Source organism: Mytilus trossulus, chromosome 14 (genome assembly GCF_036588685.1).
Source record: "Mytilus trossulus isolate FHL-02 chromosome 14, PNRI_Mtr1.1.1.hap1, whole genome shotgun sequence".
NCBI classification, from domain to species: domain Eukaryota; kingdom Metazoa; phylum Mollusca; class Bivalvia; order Mytilida; family Mytilidae; genus Mytilus; species Mytilus trossulus.
In genome coordinates this window covers 23,433,442-23,452,635 of record NC_086386.1, presented here as the reverse complement: position 1 = coordinate 23,452,635, position 19,194 = coordinate 23,433,442, and the positions used below count along the sequence as shown (strand labels likewise).

At 32.9% G+C, this 19,194-nt stretch overlaps 1 protein-coding gene across 1 annotated transcript; it reads right to left on the bottom strand.

Moving 5' to 3' along the window:
* Window positions 1-1,706: 1,706 nt before the first annotated feature.
* Window positions 1,707-15,708, bottom strand: LOC134697597 (serine-rich adhesin for platelets-like). The gene is made up of 5 exons (XM_063559880.1): window positions 15,192-15,708; window positions 12,307-13,547; window positions 7,999-8,098; window positions 6,008-6,058; window positions 1,707-3,793 (listed from the first exon to the last, which is right to left on the bottom strand). Exons 1-5 carry the CDS (start codon window positions 15,706-15,708, stop codon window positions 2,874-2,876), a joined length of 2,829 nt encoding a protein of 942 aa, XP_063415950.1. The 3' UTR covers window positions 1,707-2,873.
* Between the last annotated feature and the right edge of the window lie 3,486 nt (window positions 15,709-19,194).

The window sequence follows — 19,194 nt, the reverse complement described above, 5'->3', positions numbered from 1 at the left end:
TAATCATTGAACCCAAAATACAGTTTTGTCACGTTTTTGCAAGGTCGTATTTTATCGAGTAGATTTGGGTTCTACTAAACCACACCTCAAAAGAACAATCGCCATGAAATAAATCAATTTCGAAACCCCTCCGATATAGATGATCCCACACACCTTTTCAAAAGTCTAATGGCAGCTGAATCCGTTTGTATTACGCTATACTCTATGAGCAAAATGTAGTAGTCAGCCGAGAACCAGCTTAATGACAGCTTTGTTTATTTTTTGTTAAATTTAGCGCGCGTCTTCTATTCATATCTGCACTGGTAACATGCAAGCTGATGTATTCCTCTTCGTTCCTGGAAAGGCATGGTTATTACAACAACTTATATTTACTCTATATATATAACACATGCTTCTGTTGAAGATTTAATATGTATCTTAATAATATGTCATTTTCATGAAATTTATTTGTGGTAATTTTTTTTGGTGGTAAGCATTTTTAGTTACTGGTATTCGGCTTACTGTATTTACTGATGGAAATGCGATATGTACAACCAAAATGTACTTGAAAAAGCAATTGTGTCCATCTTCCAACAGTTTCTCTATTAATATATATTATAGTTTGAACCATATATATAAAATCTCCTCAGTATGTCAATTGCAGCTCCGTATATCTATGAAAAAAGTGAAATAACAAAAATACCAAATTTCCTTGTTATAATTACGTAAACTTCTATAGAAATAATGCTTTGTCGTATTTCGTGCAAATCAGACTATAGATCTAAGAGTTTTCATTTCCTTCTTGGGGGAGATTCTTCGTGTCTAAAAGAGTTTTATGTTAAACAAGCACGTGTTTCAATCATCTTAACATTGCTTTACAATTGTAGAATTGTAGAACGATAGATGATGCAATACCTTACAAAATATATACATGTATATTGATTATGATCAAATCCTCTTATTGTATAGACTATTCTGTGTTTGTGCTTTTTCTTTAATGTTTTCATTTGGCCGCGGAACCTTCTAGCTTATAGATTTAAATTATAAACCTAGATAAGGATTACATTTTTTAAAATTGCCTATTTAGGGTGCCTTACCGAATTCAAAACTAGTATTATATCTGGGTTGCGTTCAATATCATAGCGGCTACGTAGATTTTGACTATTGAACGTGTAGCTAAAGGACTACATGTTACATAGATATTGATAGCAGCTACATAGTGCTACGTAGATTTTGACTATTGAACGTGTAGCTAGACTAGTTGATACATATATATTGATAGCAGCTACGATATTGAACTCAACCCTGCTTATGTACATTCATTCCACTCTCGATTATTTGGGAGATCGATAAAGGTGATGACCTGAATAAGTATAAAGGCAAATGCTAAGCTATAGCACATTAAACAAGTCCTGGATAAGTAAGGCAAATGCCAAGCTATGGCATATTAAACAAGGCCTGAATAAGTAAAGGCAAACGCCAAGCTATAGCATATTAATCAAGGCCTGAAAAAGTAAAGGCAAATGACAAGCTATAGCATATCAAACAAGGCCTGAATAAGTAAAGGCAAATGCTAAGCTATAGCATATTAAACAAGGCCTGAATAAGTAAAGGCATATGCCAAGCTATAGCATATTAAACAAGGTCTGAATAAGTAAAGGCAAATGCTAAGCTATAGCATATTAAACAAATGAAATCAGTATTTGCAAGTAAGTTTGTTCTCGTGATCAGTTTAAATGAAGATGTTTATTTTGGTCTATACACATTGCAGTAATACAAAAGTAAAAACAAATGCTAAAGGCCATACCATCGCAATACATACATAAATCGTATCAGAGATAATTTTCTTACCCGCAAAATGTTTAGTGCAATTACCATATGAAAGTACATATATGGGGTAAACTCCCAAATAGCACAAAAGGGGCAAATTTGTCTTATACTACAGATTTTCGTTAGTAAAATGCGGTATTGAAAACTGCATTTTTGCTCTTTTGATACTTTTGCATTTACATGGATTTATGTGTTTACACAGTTTCTGCTATTTTAAACGTACGACATATGTATAAAAAATATAATAACAAATGCAAATGCATACACATGTTATTCAACATAAAGTTCGATGCCCTATTTTTCTGTCGGCGGAGGATATTCTAGCGCAATGATACATCTAAAATAAACCAGTAAATATAAAACAATTACAATATTGTAACACAAAGTTATTGTAACAGACTTTATGTTACAAAGTACTAGCTGCATATTCATATTCTGAAGTCGTCTTAAACAATTAAGTTAGACACAAAATGTATATATCGAGACAAATACAGCTATTCAAAATAAATTCTTAGTTCTTCAATTCCGCTCGCTCTAAAATTAAGATAACTTAATTATCAATTTTACTGGTCATTTCCAGAAGACTTTCTGATGATCGCTCAATTTACATAAAATCAATAAGTTCATTTTCAAAATCTCATCATTCGTCCACAATTCACAGAACATTTGTATGAAAAGATATTTCTTACTCTCGAAAACAAGTATTTAATTTGGAGTGATATCATATTTAAACACAACACTGGGGATCATACATTTCTTGCATTTTAAGATTTTTTTTCTTTAAACTAACAAAGCACTCTTCGCTTTAAGAAGTAACTACAGGCTGTTTATAATATACATATGCAGCAACATCAAAAATATGCGCGCCAGTTACTTCTCTTGCAACTCCCCGGAGCTGTGAACGGACAAGTCTTTTTTGTTCCTGGTTCAGCACTAAGCACTTAGTGATAAAAGCATTATTACTGCTGTTTCTAGTATGCACTGTTAGTCTTTCTTAGAAATGCGGAAATACATTTCTGAGTTTCAATGAAAGCTCTTTAGTGTAACTTTTTATAGTTCGAATATTACGATAGGTTATATTTACCAAATCGTGTTTTGATAGCTTTAATAAGGTTTATACTATCCAACATTATAATGAACAAGAAAACAGTAATTAAAATTATCACACCACTAATGCCCAAGTAACGGACAGATGTTCGGTCATCAGTGGCTGAATTCAGCTTTCTAACGGAAGAAGATAACTTCCGCTTTTCAACTCGAAGTGATGTTCGAAGGTCAACTAATCTTTGTTGTATTTTCTCTTCTGTATTTAGAGCGTCATTGGAACATGGACAGTAACATGTATTACCATCTGTAGTGTCTGTCCCTTGACTAGTGTGTTCTACGTCATCAGTTGCTGTTGTGACGCTATTTCCAGTGGTTTCCTGATAAGAGTTTGTTTGTGTTGATCTAAGCGTTGTATCTTGCGTTGCTTCGTCTGTTGTCACTGTTGATCCTTCCGATATCAAACTTTGGGTTGATTCTGCAGTATTAGTAGTTATCGTGTTGTCTACGTCATCAGTTTCTGTTATAACGGTATTTCTTGTTATTTCCTGATTAGAGTTTGTTTGTGTTGATCTGAGCGTTGTATCAGGCAAAGTTTCGCCTGTTGTCATTGTTGATCCTTCCGATATCAAACTTTGGGTTGATTCTGCAGTATCAGTAGTGATCATGTTTCCCATGTTACCAGTTTCTGTTGTGACGCTATTTACTGTTGTTTCTTCAGAGTCTTTTCCATTTGTATTTGTAACGGTAACATCTGTTTTTTCTGTTGTCTCACTAGTTGAAGTTTCCGATATCTGTACCATGGTTGTCGTTTCTCTGTCAGCTGTTGAGGTCATTGCCTCAGCTGTTGAGGTTCCTGGTTCAAATGTTGAGGTCATAGGCTCAGATGTTGGGGTTCTTGGCTCAGTAGTTGACGATTCAGTTATTGTTGTTGTATATGCTACAATATCAATCAAAAGATCTTTATGATGTATTTTATATTCATCAAAAGTCTTCAGTAATGACAATCAAGTTTACACTGTTGGACTTGTGACCGATTTCTGTGCAATTATCACGGAAAGGATAAGTCACTGTTGCTTATTTTAAAGATAATTTAGAGATCAAATCGGTAACGAATATTGATCAATTTTACTTTTTGAATTTTAAAAATGGACCAGTGGAATTTCTTAATGTTATCGAACATATAATGGCTAACAGAAAAATCAACTGTTCACCTATTTGAAAATTGTATACGTTCTGAAAATTGGTTTTGGCGACGAGATCGCCGGTAAAGTTTGACTGGCGCACAGGCGGATCAAATACGGACAATGTGTAAAGATCTACAATTATATATAGATTTCAAAATTTTGCTTGTGAACGGACAATTCTACGGGAGCTTCCTTCATTTGTTCATTTTTTTTATTCCCTGAGAGTGTAATTACAGGCACACAAAGTCGAATCTTAAATTTTCATTCTTGATGGACATATAAAAATTAGTTTTTGCGCATTACGATGTCAGGTGGTTTTATTCTTATCTCCTGCGCATTTCCTCAATACTAATTCAGATTTCCCAACTTTAATTCATTTTGGGTCCCTTTATTCCTCTTACATTACTTTAGATTATATACCTATTTCAATCTATTATTAGATATGTATAGCTTTTGAAAATTACACTTTTCAGAATTGATTTTAGCGTATTTTTAATCATAATCATTGTAATATACGTATAGAAAAGCGATGCAATATGCAAATCTTATCAGCCATCAAACGATTCATGCTTTCTTCTATTTAATCTTTCCTTTTTCCACATGACCAATTTGTCTTTCAACAAAATCGAATACTCAAGTACCATATTCAATAAATAAAGATAAATCTGAAGTAGACCACATTTTTATTGTTATTTCCGGTAATTCGTTAGCATTAATTTGAAATGCAATACGATTATTTATCTATCGTGAAAAAAAAGAAAATTAAAATGATCGATTAATTTACAACAAAGTTTTACTGTATTAGTAAAGTAGAAGAATTTTTTTTCATATTTATTTAATCAATTCGAGATTGAATGAAAAATTCAATCGAACAAGAGTTAATTCCCTTTCACTATATAAAAAAGAAGATGTGGTATAATTGCCAATGAGACAACTCTCCACAAAAGACCACATGACACAGAAATTAACAACTCAAGGTCACTAATTGGCCTACATCAATGAACAAAACCCAAACCGCATAGTCATTCATAAAAGGTCCAAAATGTGAAAAAAATCAAACGAGGTAACTAACGGCCTAATTTATGTACAAAAAATGAACGAAAAACAAATATATGACCCATGAACAAACGACAACCACTGAACAACCTCCTGACTTTGGGCAGGCACATACATACAGAATGTGGCGGAGTTAAACATTTAAGCACCAAACCCTCACCCTAACTTGGGACAGTGGTGTAACAGTACAACATAAGAACGAACTATAAAAATCAGTTGAAAAGGCTTAACTAACCCGATTGATACAAATATAAATGCATCGAACAAAAACACAGAGTGGACATGGCTGGGTACTTGTATATCCCAACAACAAAAAGACACTAAGTATTGATCTCAGAGTTCTCGTAGTTACTGATAGCTAGTTCAAAACCACTAACAACTATAATAAACGATTATAGGCTAAACAATTATGTTTGCTTTAATACAGAGCAGATATCTCCGTAACTTAATTTCAAGGAATCATTTATTGAAATAAGAGATGGATGACATCAGCTTTTTTAGAAGGCTGTATTTCTTCGCTTCTTGATAGGACAACTAGAAATAAGATTCAAATTACAGAATTTGAAATAGTCAGGTATCATGGCCTTGAAATCATTTTAAGTAAGGATATAATATCATTTACCAGGATTCGAGAGTTGCGGTGTAAACACACTTTAGACTACAGCAAATAATACAGATATGACATCGAGACTTACATGTTTTAACTTAGACACAAAACGTTTAAATTTGGTTAAAATACATAAGATTTTCTGTCATTTTGATTGTGAGATGCTGATCCATAGAAGATAGGGCACGTGCTCCGTTTTGAAATTGTGTATACGTATGTGTCGGTACATAAGTATACATGTACATACAATTGTAACTGAATTCAATCCGAATTACTAGGAGTATTTTTCATGTAAAATACTTACACAATAAATTTGCATTACAATCCTCTTCAAACATCCAGCTATTATCATTACCTTAAATGCATAAAAATATATAGATTTTTTACCATAATAAGTTTTTATAACTGTTAAAGCAGGAAAACAACATCAATAAGCATATAATGTAGAACTAGTATAGAAGATCGACAAGACGCCTTTTAAATGAGTTATGTCAATTGTAATAAACATCAAAGCATCTAAAACTAATTCCATTTTTTGACCAAAAAAAATCTTCATTGTTTTACTATATAAAGCTTATTTTACACCGGATAATGTATAAGTACTTATGCATAGATATTGGGAATTACGAATCTTGCATATAAGATAGTTTTTCAAAGTAATATCAAACTATGCTCAGTTTTGACAGACTTCGCTGTGAATTTCCGAAGAAGAACAGCAATATTTCTTGCTTTGAAATTTGTCAAGTACGTGTACGGATTTGGTGTCAAAAATGAAAACACTGTATCTTTTCTATTCCATAAAAAATACATTTTTCGAGCGGTATTAATTGATCATTTTGCCCTTCATTAAGACAAGTTCAAACGTCTATGTTTGATGAGAATTATTACCTTCTTGGTAACGTCATTGGTTTGCGTTAAAGTTCAAAAGCAGATGATAAAAATATATTGGTATTTAATAAATTAAGTTATAATTTCCAAACCATGATATCCTTTTCTCCAAACGAGTTTAAGCTAATCTAACCTGCCCTTCACAATGAATTCATAAATAAAATAAAATGGCATAGTTCCCAACTAAATAAATAAGTTTATTTTATGGCAACGTACTCTAAACAGCTGTGATAATATTCAATGAAGATAACGCATCTTATTTTCAATAATTAAGCTAATAAATACTAAAAGATTTATGATATTTGTTTTGTGGTTGTCGGTCTTTGTTTTGGAATGTTAACATTTAAATGACAAAGAAAATTAACACTGGCTTATTTTTTTCTTAATTTGGGTTGTCTCGTTGCGTATACCTCACTCATCCTTCTCAATTACAAATATTTTTTTTCTTAGAATTAAGGATAAAAATGCGCTTCAAATTCAACTGTTTTTGGCCTTTTTATCTTTTTTATTCGAGCGTCACTGATGAGTCTTTTGCAGACAAAACGCGCATCTAGCGTGAAATGTTTAAATCATTGTATCTATAATGAGTTCAATTTCATTTATATATATATGTTGTGTACAAGTTATCATTTTGTACAAATTATAATTTGTACAAAACAATTGTACAAATTATAATTTGTATTTTGACTTTATACAAATTGTAATTTGTACAAAAAGTGCCTGTACAAATTACAATTTGTACAAAATTCGACTAAAATTCAATTTTAACTTGTACAATAATTTATAGTATGGATTGTGTTATAAAAAATAATTGATACACACTATAGAACCTTCCAAATCTTATTTCAAATGCAAAACACCTAGAGACAGCAAATGTAATTGGTACATCAATTGTTAGTCATTGCCAGTCAATTATTATAGCCGAATATAAATTATGATAATATTTATGATAGAAATTGGCCTCGCTAAGAACTCGTGATAGTTAAATAGAAATTATAATTTGTACAAACACAACATATATATAACGACGAACTATGCTTATTTCAGCAATGAAACAGTGTCTTTCAAAAATACCCTCCATTGATTACTGTTGATACTAAGGGAGCAACCATACGACTTCAATGGGGAGGGGCTTGTGTTGTTTTTTTCTGCGTCAGATTTTTTTCCCTACCATGTCACATTATGTTTAATTCTGAGCATATCATTTTTTGCTCGGACTCTTTAATGCCTCTTGCTTAGTGCCGAATCGACAATAACATTTTCATTACTTTGGTTAAACTCGACCAGGGATAGAATATGGTAGCCCTACATCGAAATCACTTAAACAATACGTTAACTTCTGATTAAAAATATCCTTAGACGACAATATTGTAATATAATCTAAAAGATAAATAAGATAGCATTTACTGATTGTGGCATTCAATGTAGTAAAGCATGGGTCTTCATCTATAACACCATCACAGTCATTGTCAACGCCGTCAATTATCTCTAAGCTCGGTATACAGTCCTGAAATCATAGTATTAGTATTTAAGACACGAGTCATAGCCACACACAAAGTCTATGTAACTCGATCTCTGGTTAATACAAATTCATTTATATGTTACAATATGATAAAAAAAAAGTCAAGCGTACCATTATTTCTTTCAAGAACAAAATTGGCTTGTAAAACTTTTGGAAACTGAAATTCACACAATTCATCTTTTGGTGTATGGTTACACATATTGTAGGTTAGGGCTCCAGCATACATGTTTACCCTTCCACATTCTGTATGCGGCTGTCCGTAATTCAGTGATTGTAGTTTGTTGTTGTATATATAACATTTGTTTTTCGTTTTGTAAATAAATCAAACCGTTAGTTTTCTAGTTTGAATTGTTTTACATTTGTAATTTCGGGTCAATTTGTCGATAACTCTGCGATACGGATTTGGCTCATTGTTGTAGGTCCTCCGCTGACCTATAGTTGTTCTCTTCTGTAATAATTGGTCGTTGGTTAAAAGGTGTCTCTCCTTATTCGTAACAACGCCGATATATCTCTTGATTTAAACATCATATTTTATTAACTGTATTGACTGGAAATCATGTTAGAAAGAAATATATTTTGAACCTCATTTATGATAACGTAACATTCGTTCTTGTACAATACACCACATATACAGCTAAACACTTAGTCTCGATTATCCAGACGCTCCATATGCATATGTAGAGTTATTGTTGGCTATAAGAACGATAACTCTGGTGCATCGAGACTACTAAACACTATCAATCAACTTGTGATTGGTTTTTCGAGCCTTTCAAAAAGGGAAAAAAACGAATCAATAGTTGTTAACATATTCAAACCATAAAAATACCTTATGAAAGTTATGAAATTGAAAAACTAAACCGCTTGATAAAAATAGAGGGTTAAAAAACAATTACTCGCAAAAGTTAGATGGTTTGCAGTTTTGAAGGTTCGAATAACCTTCAAATGTATAAAGTACTAAGTTAACATTTCTTGCTCTCTACTTCAAATGTACAGCATGTGCACAAAAAGCAACAGTTTACTCCTTTTAAGGTATTCTAATATGCACGTATTACGAAATGGTATATACTCGACGCTAAGGTTGACAAATATTATATAGATCTTTGATTTTCTTATGTTTGAACGAGTAAAGGAAGTTCCGATAGATATCAATTTTATTCAGATTGACCCTTACACAGTGCACACTTGGTTATTTCGAACCATATCGTATAAGCTTTTTGAATACGTACAGTTATTGAAATTAAAAGCTGGACAATTTTACCTTTTGGACAAAGGATAGACAAGATCGTTATACACATAAATGTTATATATACACTTAAACGATACACAACAGAATAAGATAAACTAAAGGTAAAGCAACACTAATGAGTTTAAAAACCAGAGGTCAACCCTGATGCTGAGAAGGGCAGTGGACTCGTCGACTGGTCTTGCTGATTACCTTTACCGGGAATAGCACACTATATCAATCCTTGTGATATCTATTACCGGTATATCATACTTCACTTTATAGTATCATACTATGATTCAGCTTTATTCGTGAAATCACAATTCAAATAAATAGTGTACATTTTCATATGCAACATGTCTATACAAAGCATTGCATGGTGACTATGGCAATATTTGGCAAAAGTTTTGGAATTGTTAGTCTTAACGCTCTTTTTCTTCACTTTTGGGTTTCCAACTGTCTTTGATAAACGTGTACTTTTATTATCATGTAGACACAGCGCTCGTCTGGCATCCTAAATGTTTGGCATAGTACTAGTATTTTAGATGAGTTATTATTACACTTGAAAATACATTCTATTAATACACTTGAACATGCATGTACATTCTATTATTACACTTGAACATGCATGTACATTCTATTATTACACTTGAACATGCATGTACATTCTATTATTACACTTGAACATGCATGTGCATTCTATTATTACACTTGAACATGCATGTACATTCTATTATTACTATATTATTACACTTGAACATACATGTACATTCTATTATTACACTTGAACATGCATGTACATTCTATTATAACATTTGAACATGCATGTACATTCTATCATTACATTTGAACATGCATGTACATTCTATTATTACATTTGAACATGCATGTACATTCTATTATTACATTTGAACATGCATGTACATTCTATTATTACACTTGCACATGCATGTACATTCTATTATTACATTTGAACATGCATGTACATTCTATTATTACATTTGAACATGTATGTACATTCTATTATTACTCTATTATTACACTTGAACATACATGTACATTCTATTATTACACTTGAACATGCATGTACATTCTATTATAACATTTGAACATGCATGTACATTCTATTATTACATTTGAACATGCATGTACATTCTATTATTACACTTGAACATGCATGTACATTCTATTATTACATTTGAACATGCATGTACATTCTATTAATAGACTTGAACATGCATGTACATTCTATTATTACACTTGAACATGCATGTACATTCTATTATTACACTAGAAAATACATTATAACAATAGAATGTGTTTTTACACTAGAACACACATTCTATGAAAGGAAAGAAATTAACAATATCCTTAACTTTACTTTCCTCTATATATATGTTGTTCTCTCACTAAATTATTCAAAAGGGTACTATAAGTTGAACGCATCTATCCCATTGATCTAGAGATGAAGGATACAACAGATACAGTAAGTCTGGCTTATATCTTGACTTACATTTAGAAATTGACAATGAGGGTCTGTTGAAAACAAAACTTTTCGACAAAAGAGATGATTTAGCTTCCCAATTATGAACTTTCCATTTCTATGTAGCAACATTCCAGAATCGCCTGCATACGAAGTACATATCTCCCAATTGATACGATATTCACCGCGTTGTATTTCCTATCATGATTTCCTTGATGGATGGTTGCTGCTCACACTGAAGCTTTTGAAGCAAGAGTTCCAAATGGAGAAGTTTAAATCATCCATTTCAAAACTTTAAGGACGCCATCACGAGTTGGTCAGTGATCGTTATGGAATATCCGTTTCACAGATGATATTGGAACATATTCCTTATGTCGTAACTACAATCCCGTTCCCTTTTCACGAATGTCACCTACCGAATTATACTATATATTTACTTGGTTTTACCGGGTTTGTAATAACATGATCAACACGACGGATGCCACATGTGGAGCAGGATCTGCTTACCCTTCCGGAGCACATGAGATCACTCCCAGTTTTTTGTGGAGTTTGTGTAGCTTAGTCTTTAGTTTTCTATGTTGTGTCTTGAGTATTATTATTTCTCTGTTTGTCGTTTTCTTTTTCAGCCATGGCGTTGCCAGTTTATTTTCGATCTATGAGTTTGAATATACCTCTGGTATCTATCGCCTCTCTTTTATGTTATTACGCTAGAACAAATATAAACATCTTATGTTTGAGGCATACCATCGTGGTCACAAGTTAATTATTTTATGTTCAGTATTAAATTTATATTAAGATCCATTTTGTTACATCTTGTGGTCAATTTTATTTTGCAATCGCCAATGGCAGTCAACCGGGTTAAAGAACATCAGTTGTTCGACCTGAGTCAAATGCGTTTTGTTTAAATATACTTCTTCACTTGTTTGGTCTGGAAAATGTTGTTTGTTTTGTATTTAGACCCTTCTACAACGAAATTTGTTTTACATGCACACGTATAAAAATTTCGGTTTTCTTCCAACGCAACCATAGGTTTGAACGTAGTTTTCAATTTAGACATTATCACTGAACTAGTATATATTTGTTTAGGGGCCAGCTGAAGGACACCTCCGGGTGCGGGAATTTCTCGCTACATTGAAGACCTGTTGATGACCTTCTGCTGTTATTTTTTTTATTTGGTCGGGTTGTTGTCTCTTTGACACATTCCCCATTTCCATTCTCAATTTTATCGTTTATATATATACACATTATATCATTACACTAGAACAATCATTCATACTTCTTATTTAGTCTTTTTCAACACACACTTCATTTCAAATCAAAATATATAATGATATTTGATCCTTCGTTTGGAATATCTATTTTTTATACTTCAAATGAAAACAAAAACATGAAACAAAATAATTCTGAAATAAATATTTCTGATTGAAATTCCTGTAAAATAAAAAAAAATATACTGATATAAAACTAATACAATAGAATTTTAGATACCTGTAAAATTTGCTGAACTAACATACCAGCAGCGTATGCATAACTGTATCCTGGTAAATTCGAACCATCAGTTTTCTTTGCACTATAGGCAAAAATATAGACAAACGTATCTCTATTTGTAGTTATGTTATGGACACCAATGGCAATTTCGTGGTACCTAGCGTCTGGTAAAAGTGTTCCATCTAATGTAACTGCTTCACCACTACCAATACGTGAAACAAAACCAACAAAGAAAGTGGTACTTGCTTGAAATGGGGTTTCTGGAACTACAAACACAGTATTTGACGTATATTGGTCAGTACTAGGTATGACTAGATTGGAAGGATTTACATCCATATTTAAAGGCATATACACAGTCACTGATATTTCTTTTTCTGCAGAAATGTTTGTTACACATTGCGGTAATGTTATCTCCGGAAAAGATTTAGTAACATAAGAACCCGAATAGTTCAGTGTAAGGGACATACTTACTCCACAGTTGGGTGAATTAATAGTCACGTGGTTTTTATTTCCTCTTGACATAATTGTAAGTTTAATACCAAGAAAAGGGGGGATGAGGTAGTGTTTTCCCCATGTTTGTGTATGTAACAATTGTTCTGCAACAAAACCTTTCTCTTCTGTATTACCACCACAGAAAACTGCTATAGGTTTATTGGCACTAATTCTACTTCCTGTAATGTCTTCCGTGAATGTCATTTGATACGTTTCACGTTCCCGCATTGAAGGAAAGGATATCACTTCACCGTATCGATATATTCGAAAATTGGTTGAACTGAGAGTATGGTTAGCTGCAAGAGACAGCTGGATTCTTACTAAGGTGTTATTCATTGTACAAACAATTACACATTTACCATCTTTACCTTTTAAATCCGTGACCGCGAAATAGTCAAAACCTATGGACTCTGCCGGGTATACAACAAAGGAACTTACTGCAATTTCAGTAGAAATATATTGGGCCACTACCACAATGTCACTTGTTGAAGTAATTATTATACCATGCGTTGCTTGGTAAGTCAAATCTTGCATCACTATGACTTCATATTTTCTAGCTGAAAGTTGTTTTACATCTCCAGGGTTCAATGTAAAGTCCGTTTTCCAATTTGAAAAACTACTTTCCACGTGAATGGTCGCCGGAAGTGACGTTGCTGGTGTCAAAGTTATAGACACGTTACCCTCTATGTACAAGTCATTGTCATTCATAAAAGCAAGGAAGAATTGTTTTCCAGCTGTACCCACAGGGCCTGAAATTTTAACATGCGAGATAAAGAATAAAAAAAAACATCATTTAGCAAATAGCATTTATAAAAAGACAAATTTAGCAAAAAAGTACTGTAGTTACTGCGAACATTACATATACTTCTTTTCAATTTTAAACAAGTAAGCAATACAATTATTCATGTCATTAACATTATTTAAAAAGGGATTTACTTTACAGGGTACTTGGGAACAACAAAAATTGTATTGAAACATGGACATATAAGTGAACAATTGAGTGAAAATAGTTAAGATCACAAACAGGTTTTTATACTTGCAATACATAGATATAGGAAGATGTGGTGTGAGTGCCAATGAGACAACTCTCCATCCAAATAACAATTTATAAAAATAAACCATTATATATAGGTCAATGGTCGGCCTTCAACACGGAGCCTTGACTCACACCGAATAACAAGCTATAAAGGGCCCCAAAATTACAAGTGTAAAACCATTCAAACGGAAAAACCAACGGTCTTATCCATATAAAAAAACGAGAAACGAGAAACACGTATAAATCAAACAAACAAACGACAACGGCTGTACATCAAATTCCTGACTTGTAAAAAAAGGAAAGTTGCAAACCTTTGCCGGGATTAAACGTTTTAATGGTACCAAACCTTCTCCCTTTTCTTAAACAATTACTTTAACATCACAACATAGAAAAGCACATGATAAAATATTAATTGGAAGGCTTAAGTCAATCAAAAAACGTAAATTAACACACTATGAACGAATAAATTTGATCTGCAATATTGATTTGACCCCTTAACTTAAATATACAACAGAGCTTCTATTTTTATCAAGCATAAAATTGAGACTGGAAATGCGGAAATTATAAAAGAGACAACAACCCGACCAAAGAGCAGAAAACAGCCTAAGACCACCAATGGGTATAACTCTTAACATTTAAATGAACTGAAAAAAAACATACACAAGATGCATATTGGGAATAATTGTTTTTAATTTGCGTTATCTCTATTCGTTTGAATTGTTTTACTTCTGTCACTTCGAGGCTCTGTATAGCTTAAAATGCGGTATGATATTTGCTTATCATTGAAGCATGATGGGTGACATATTGTTGTTAGCTTCTATATAATTTGTTCTCTAATTGACAGTCGTCTCGTATGCAATGATAACACATCCTATAATTTTGATATCACTGCGCCACTCTTTGTATGTCCCAGTTCCATTTATTGCTCAGTTCATAAAATAGGCCGTTAGTTTTTTTGTTTGAATAGTTTTACATTTTGGAAAGTGGAGTTCCTTTATTAATTACTATATGTGGTGGATTTTTCTCATGGTTGAAGGTCGTATGGCACATGGTATATCTGGTGGGTAGTCGACTTCGTTGTCAATAATAACATACATACATCTTCTTATTTTTATATAAACATGTATGTTTATCATTTCCACTGCGGTACCACATAACATTGATCTGCCAATGTAAGGATTGTATTACATATTGATTTACCTGTTTTTGAAGTATATGGAGCAGCACAGTCCAAGCTAGGATCTGAAGTTTAAAAAATGTTAATAAAACACCTTACTATCTATCACCTGAAGAAAAGAATGTATTATCATTTGGGTTAGATACCGTTTATCACTTGAGTTGAATACCGTTCTATTACCTGAGGTAGATACCGTATTATAACCTGAAGTAGAATTTGTATTATCAGTTGAGGTAGATGTCGTATTATCAGTTGAGGTAGATATCGTTTTACCAATTGAGGTAGATATCGTATTATCAGTTGAGGTAGATATCGTATTATCAGTTGAGGTAGATATCGTATTATCAGTTGAGGTAGATATCGTATTATCAGTTGAGGTAGATATCGTATTATTACTTGAGGTAGATATCGTATTATTACTTGAGGTAGATATCGTATTATCAGTTGAGGTAGATATTGTATTATCAGTTGAGGTAGATATCGTATTATCAGTTGAGGTAGATATCGTATTATCAGTTGAGGTAGATATCGTATTATCAGTTGAGGTAGATATCGTATTATCAGTTGAGGTAGATATCGTATTATTACTTGAGGTAGATATCGTATTATTACTTGAGGTAGATATCGTATTATCAGTTGAGGTAGATATTGTATTATCAGTTGAGGTAGATATCGTATTATCAGTTGAGGTAGACATCGTATCATTATCATTATGTGATATCACTTGAGTCAGATATCTTATTATCACATAAAAAGGGGTCGAGACATCGTATTGTGTTGCGGTAAAAGTTCGTATTATCATTTGAAATACAGATCGTATTATTATTCGAGGTAGAGATCATATTATATCAATTGAGATTGACTTTGTATTATCATCTAAGGTAGAAATCATAATATCTATCACTTGAGGCACATATTGTATATATTATCATTTGAAGTAGATATTAAACAGAAAACACTAAATAGTCCTTTATTTTCTGAAAAGGTGCAACATTCACTAATAAACAACAAAATGATACAGAACAATGTATTTTGCATAAAAAAGGAATTTTAAAACATCAAAGCACAGATGGCGTGCTTTTAATGATGAATCAATCTAATGTTACAAGGTGCTGTTTGTTTTCTTCAAAATCATCGATTTTGTTTTGTTTCACCAAATATTTTCAAAACCGAGATTTAAGCTTTCAACTTAAAACATAAATATGGTTTTATAAAAAAATCTTATTCTTTCTAAGCTATAAGAATAGTGAATTCTTATCAATGACATTTAGGGCAGTTTTTGACATGTTCTCACTTTCCGACTTGGTTAGATAATGATATTTTAGCATTTCAAATGAAGGTTTCATTTTGAAAAATCGGAAATTTCCCCCTATTCATTACGTATAAGACCGTTGGTCTTAGTGAATATCAGTTTTTCTAGAGTCGATAAAACCACATATGTATCCTCCAAAAAATAAAGTAATTTTATATGATAGAGTCTCATTAAGTTACCTAAGGTGATGCAAACATCTTCATCGATGTATCCGTCACAATCGTTATCCTCGTAGTCACCTGGTACCATCGGCGTTGGGGTACATGCCTACAAATGTGTAAATTGGTTACAGCAAGCCATGTTATAGATATAAACATATGAATGTTTGAAACGTTAGAATTCAACATTGCACATTTTACGGTCGGCATAATAAAGATTTGCGTATAGGTGAAATAGTAGAAATTCCTTTTGCAGGCTATAGTTTGGCCTTCTAATGTTGCAAAAAATAATTAAGATATTAAAAAATGAAAAAAAAAGATTGTTATACATATTTGATTGTTGATTGCTTCTTGGCGTCAGTGGACACACTTTACATCCAGATCCAAGACAAGAAAACATTGAACATATATACTAGTATAGGTTATATCAATAATGTGGTCATTATTATAAACTTCCTGTTTACAAAAGAAAGAATTTTTCGGAAAACTAAGGATTTTCTTATCCTAGGAAAAGATAACCTTAGCCGTATTTGGCACAACTTTTTGGAATTTTGGGTCCTCAATGCTCTTCAATTTTGGACTTGTTTGGCTTTATTAATATTTTGATATGGGCGTCACTGATGAGTCTTATGAAGAAAAAAACGCGCGTCTGGCGTACTATATTATAATCCTGATACCTTTGATAACTATTTACACCACTGGGTCGATGCCACTGCTGGTGGACGTTTCGTCCCCGATGGTATCACCAGCCCAGTAGTCAACACTTCGGTGTTGACATGAATATCAATAATGTTGTCATTATTATAAATTTCCTGTTTACAAAATTAGAATTTTTCGGAAAACTAAGGATTTTCTAATCCTAAGAAAAGATTACCTGAGCCGTATTTGGCACAACTTTTTGGAATTTTGTGTCCTCAATGCTCTTCAATTTTGAACTTGTTTTGCTTTAAAAATATTTTGATATGAGCGTCACTGATGAGTCTTTTGAAGAAGAAACGCGCGTCTGGCGTACTAAATTATAATCCTGGTACCGTTGATACCTATTATAGGTACAGCAACTGGATACCAGCATTATGGTCGTATTTTGTAATTTTATATTTTGAGCCCTATTGTCTTTGTGTCAATTTGATTCAGTGTTCATTGATAGGCCGGTGATGCAAGTATAGAAGGAGACGCGTATCGCTACCCTATCCATGAACACGTTCTCGCTATTCATTTTTTTTAAAGTTATTATTTTTTTTTCATTTAAAAAAATATCCCTCATTATTTTTTGTTGCCTTGATATGTCTTCTCTGTCGATTTTTGAGATGTTAACATCGGTATAGCCTGTTTTTAGAAACAAACCTGAAAATCCATTGTGTGTACTGCTGTTTACCATTCAGAACAATTTAGGTACAATATTTAAAAAAATAAAAGACACTGTAATAAATTCTTAACATGCAAACAAACTAGAATTTTACTTACATCATATAGTATATTTATCTCATGGTTTAAAGGAAAACGAAATATATTTCCGAAATATGCAAAAAACCTAAATGACGAATTTGGATTCTGTATGTAGAACCTATCATCCTCGTATTCGTCTATTGTAAGGTTAGGTATTAATGATAAGGGTGAATAATATTTTCGTTTCCCCCTAATAATGATCTCAGTTTCTACGTGTGCAGTTCCCGGGATACTTGTCGCAGTTCCAGTAGGACTGTGATTATCAATTGTAGTCGAATATTTGTCCTCTTCATGCAAAGTAATATAAATAGGCACATTTCCAAAGCTCAGTGAGGGCACAACAATGTGCGTAGACCCTAACCATTGCTCGAAAGGAGACACTGTCAGTATCGAATTGAATCTAGGACATACTATATCTTCTGTCATTTCCAGGTCAACTGTTGCAACTGCGATTGGTTTGTTACTATCGATGACAATTCTATCTAAATTTGTTATAGTTTTCGTAACCCAATCTCCCGGCTTATGTAGAATAATTGGATCCATTGTAGATAACTCCACTCGGGTATCACCTTTTGTTGCTACTATTTTTAGAATTCCGCCATGTTGGCTCAAAGTTGAAGGGATAAAATATCTAACTCCTAGAGTTTCCGTGGGCAACAAAGGACGCGTGACACCTTTTTTAATATGATGTATATTCGTAACTATTGTAGAATGAAAAACAGCGAATTGTTTATTTCCTTTGAGGAATGTACCGGACAGGTCGCCTTCACTTTCAAACGTCACCACATCACCACTGTCCACTATAATTACAAACGTTGGGTCGACTACCTCTGAGCCGCCCTGTCCATATATTGGTGAAATCGGGACAACCTTCATCGCTAATTGTATGCTTGTCGAATTATGACAACCTATAATTGTAATGCGACATGTGCTATCGTAACGACAGAAACCTATGACATGGTACTCAGTACCCAAATTGAGTGTTGGTATGAAGTAACTGACGTCAACCAACTGGTACCAGTATGATGTTTCCGTTAGAATAAACACATTATTAAAAGAAGAAATGGTACGAATTTCTTTATAGTTCTCTATAGTTAAGCTATGCCCTGGGAACATAATTTTCTCGTAGGTATATCCGGCGGTAGTTTCTATAAAGACTTGGTTATAATTAGTCGTCGTTGGGTTTATTATTCTATAAGCTTGGGTTGTGCGAGAAGAACCAGTTGTGTTGACAAAAACAGGAAAGAAATGTCTGCCGGAAAAATTT

Bases quoted from the DNA above. Each gene is read 5' to 3' on its own strand.
- LOC134697597 (XM_063559880.1), bottom strand. From the start codon at position 15,708: ATGTCTACCTCAACTGATAATACGATATCTACCTCAACTGATAATACA. The intron at 13,548-15,191 runs GTAATAGAACGG...TTAAAATTTCAG, and splicing joins TAATACGGTATCTACCTCAG to GCCCTGTGGGTACAGCTGGA. The intron at 6,059-7,998 runs GTAAATGCTATC...TATGCATTTAAG, and splicing joins TACATTGAATGCCACAATCA to GTAATGATAATAGCTGGATG.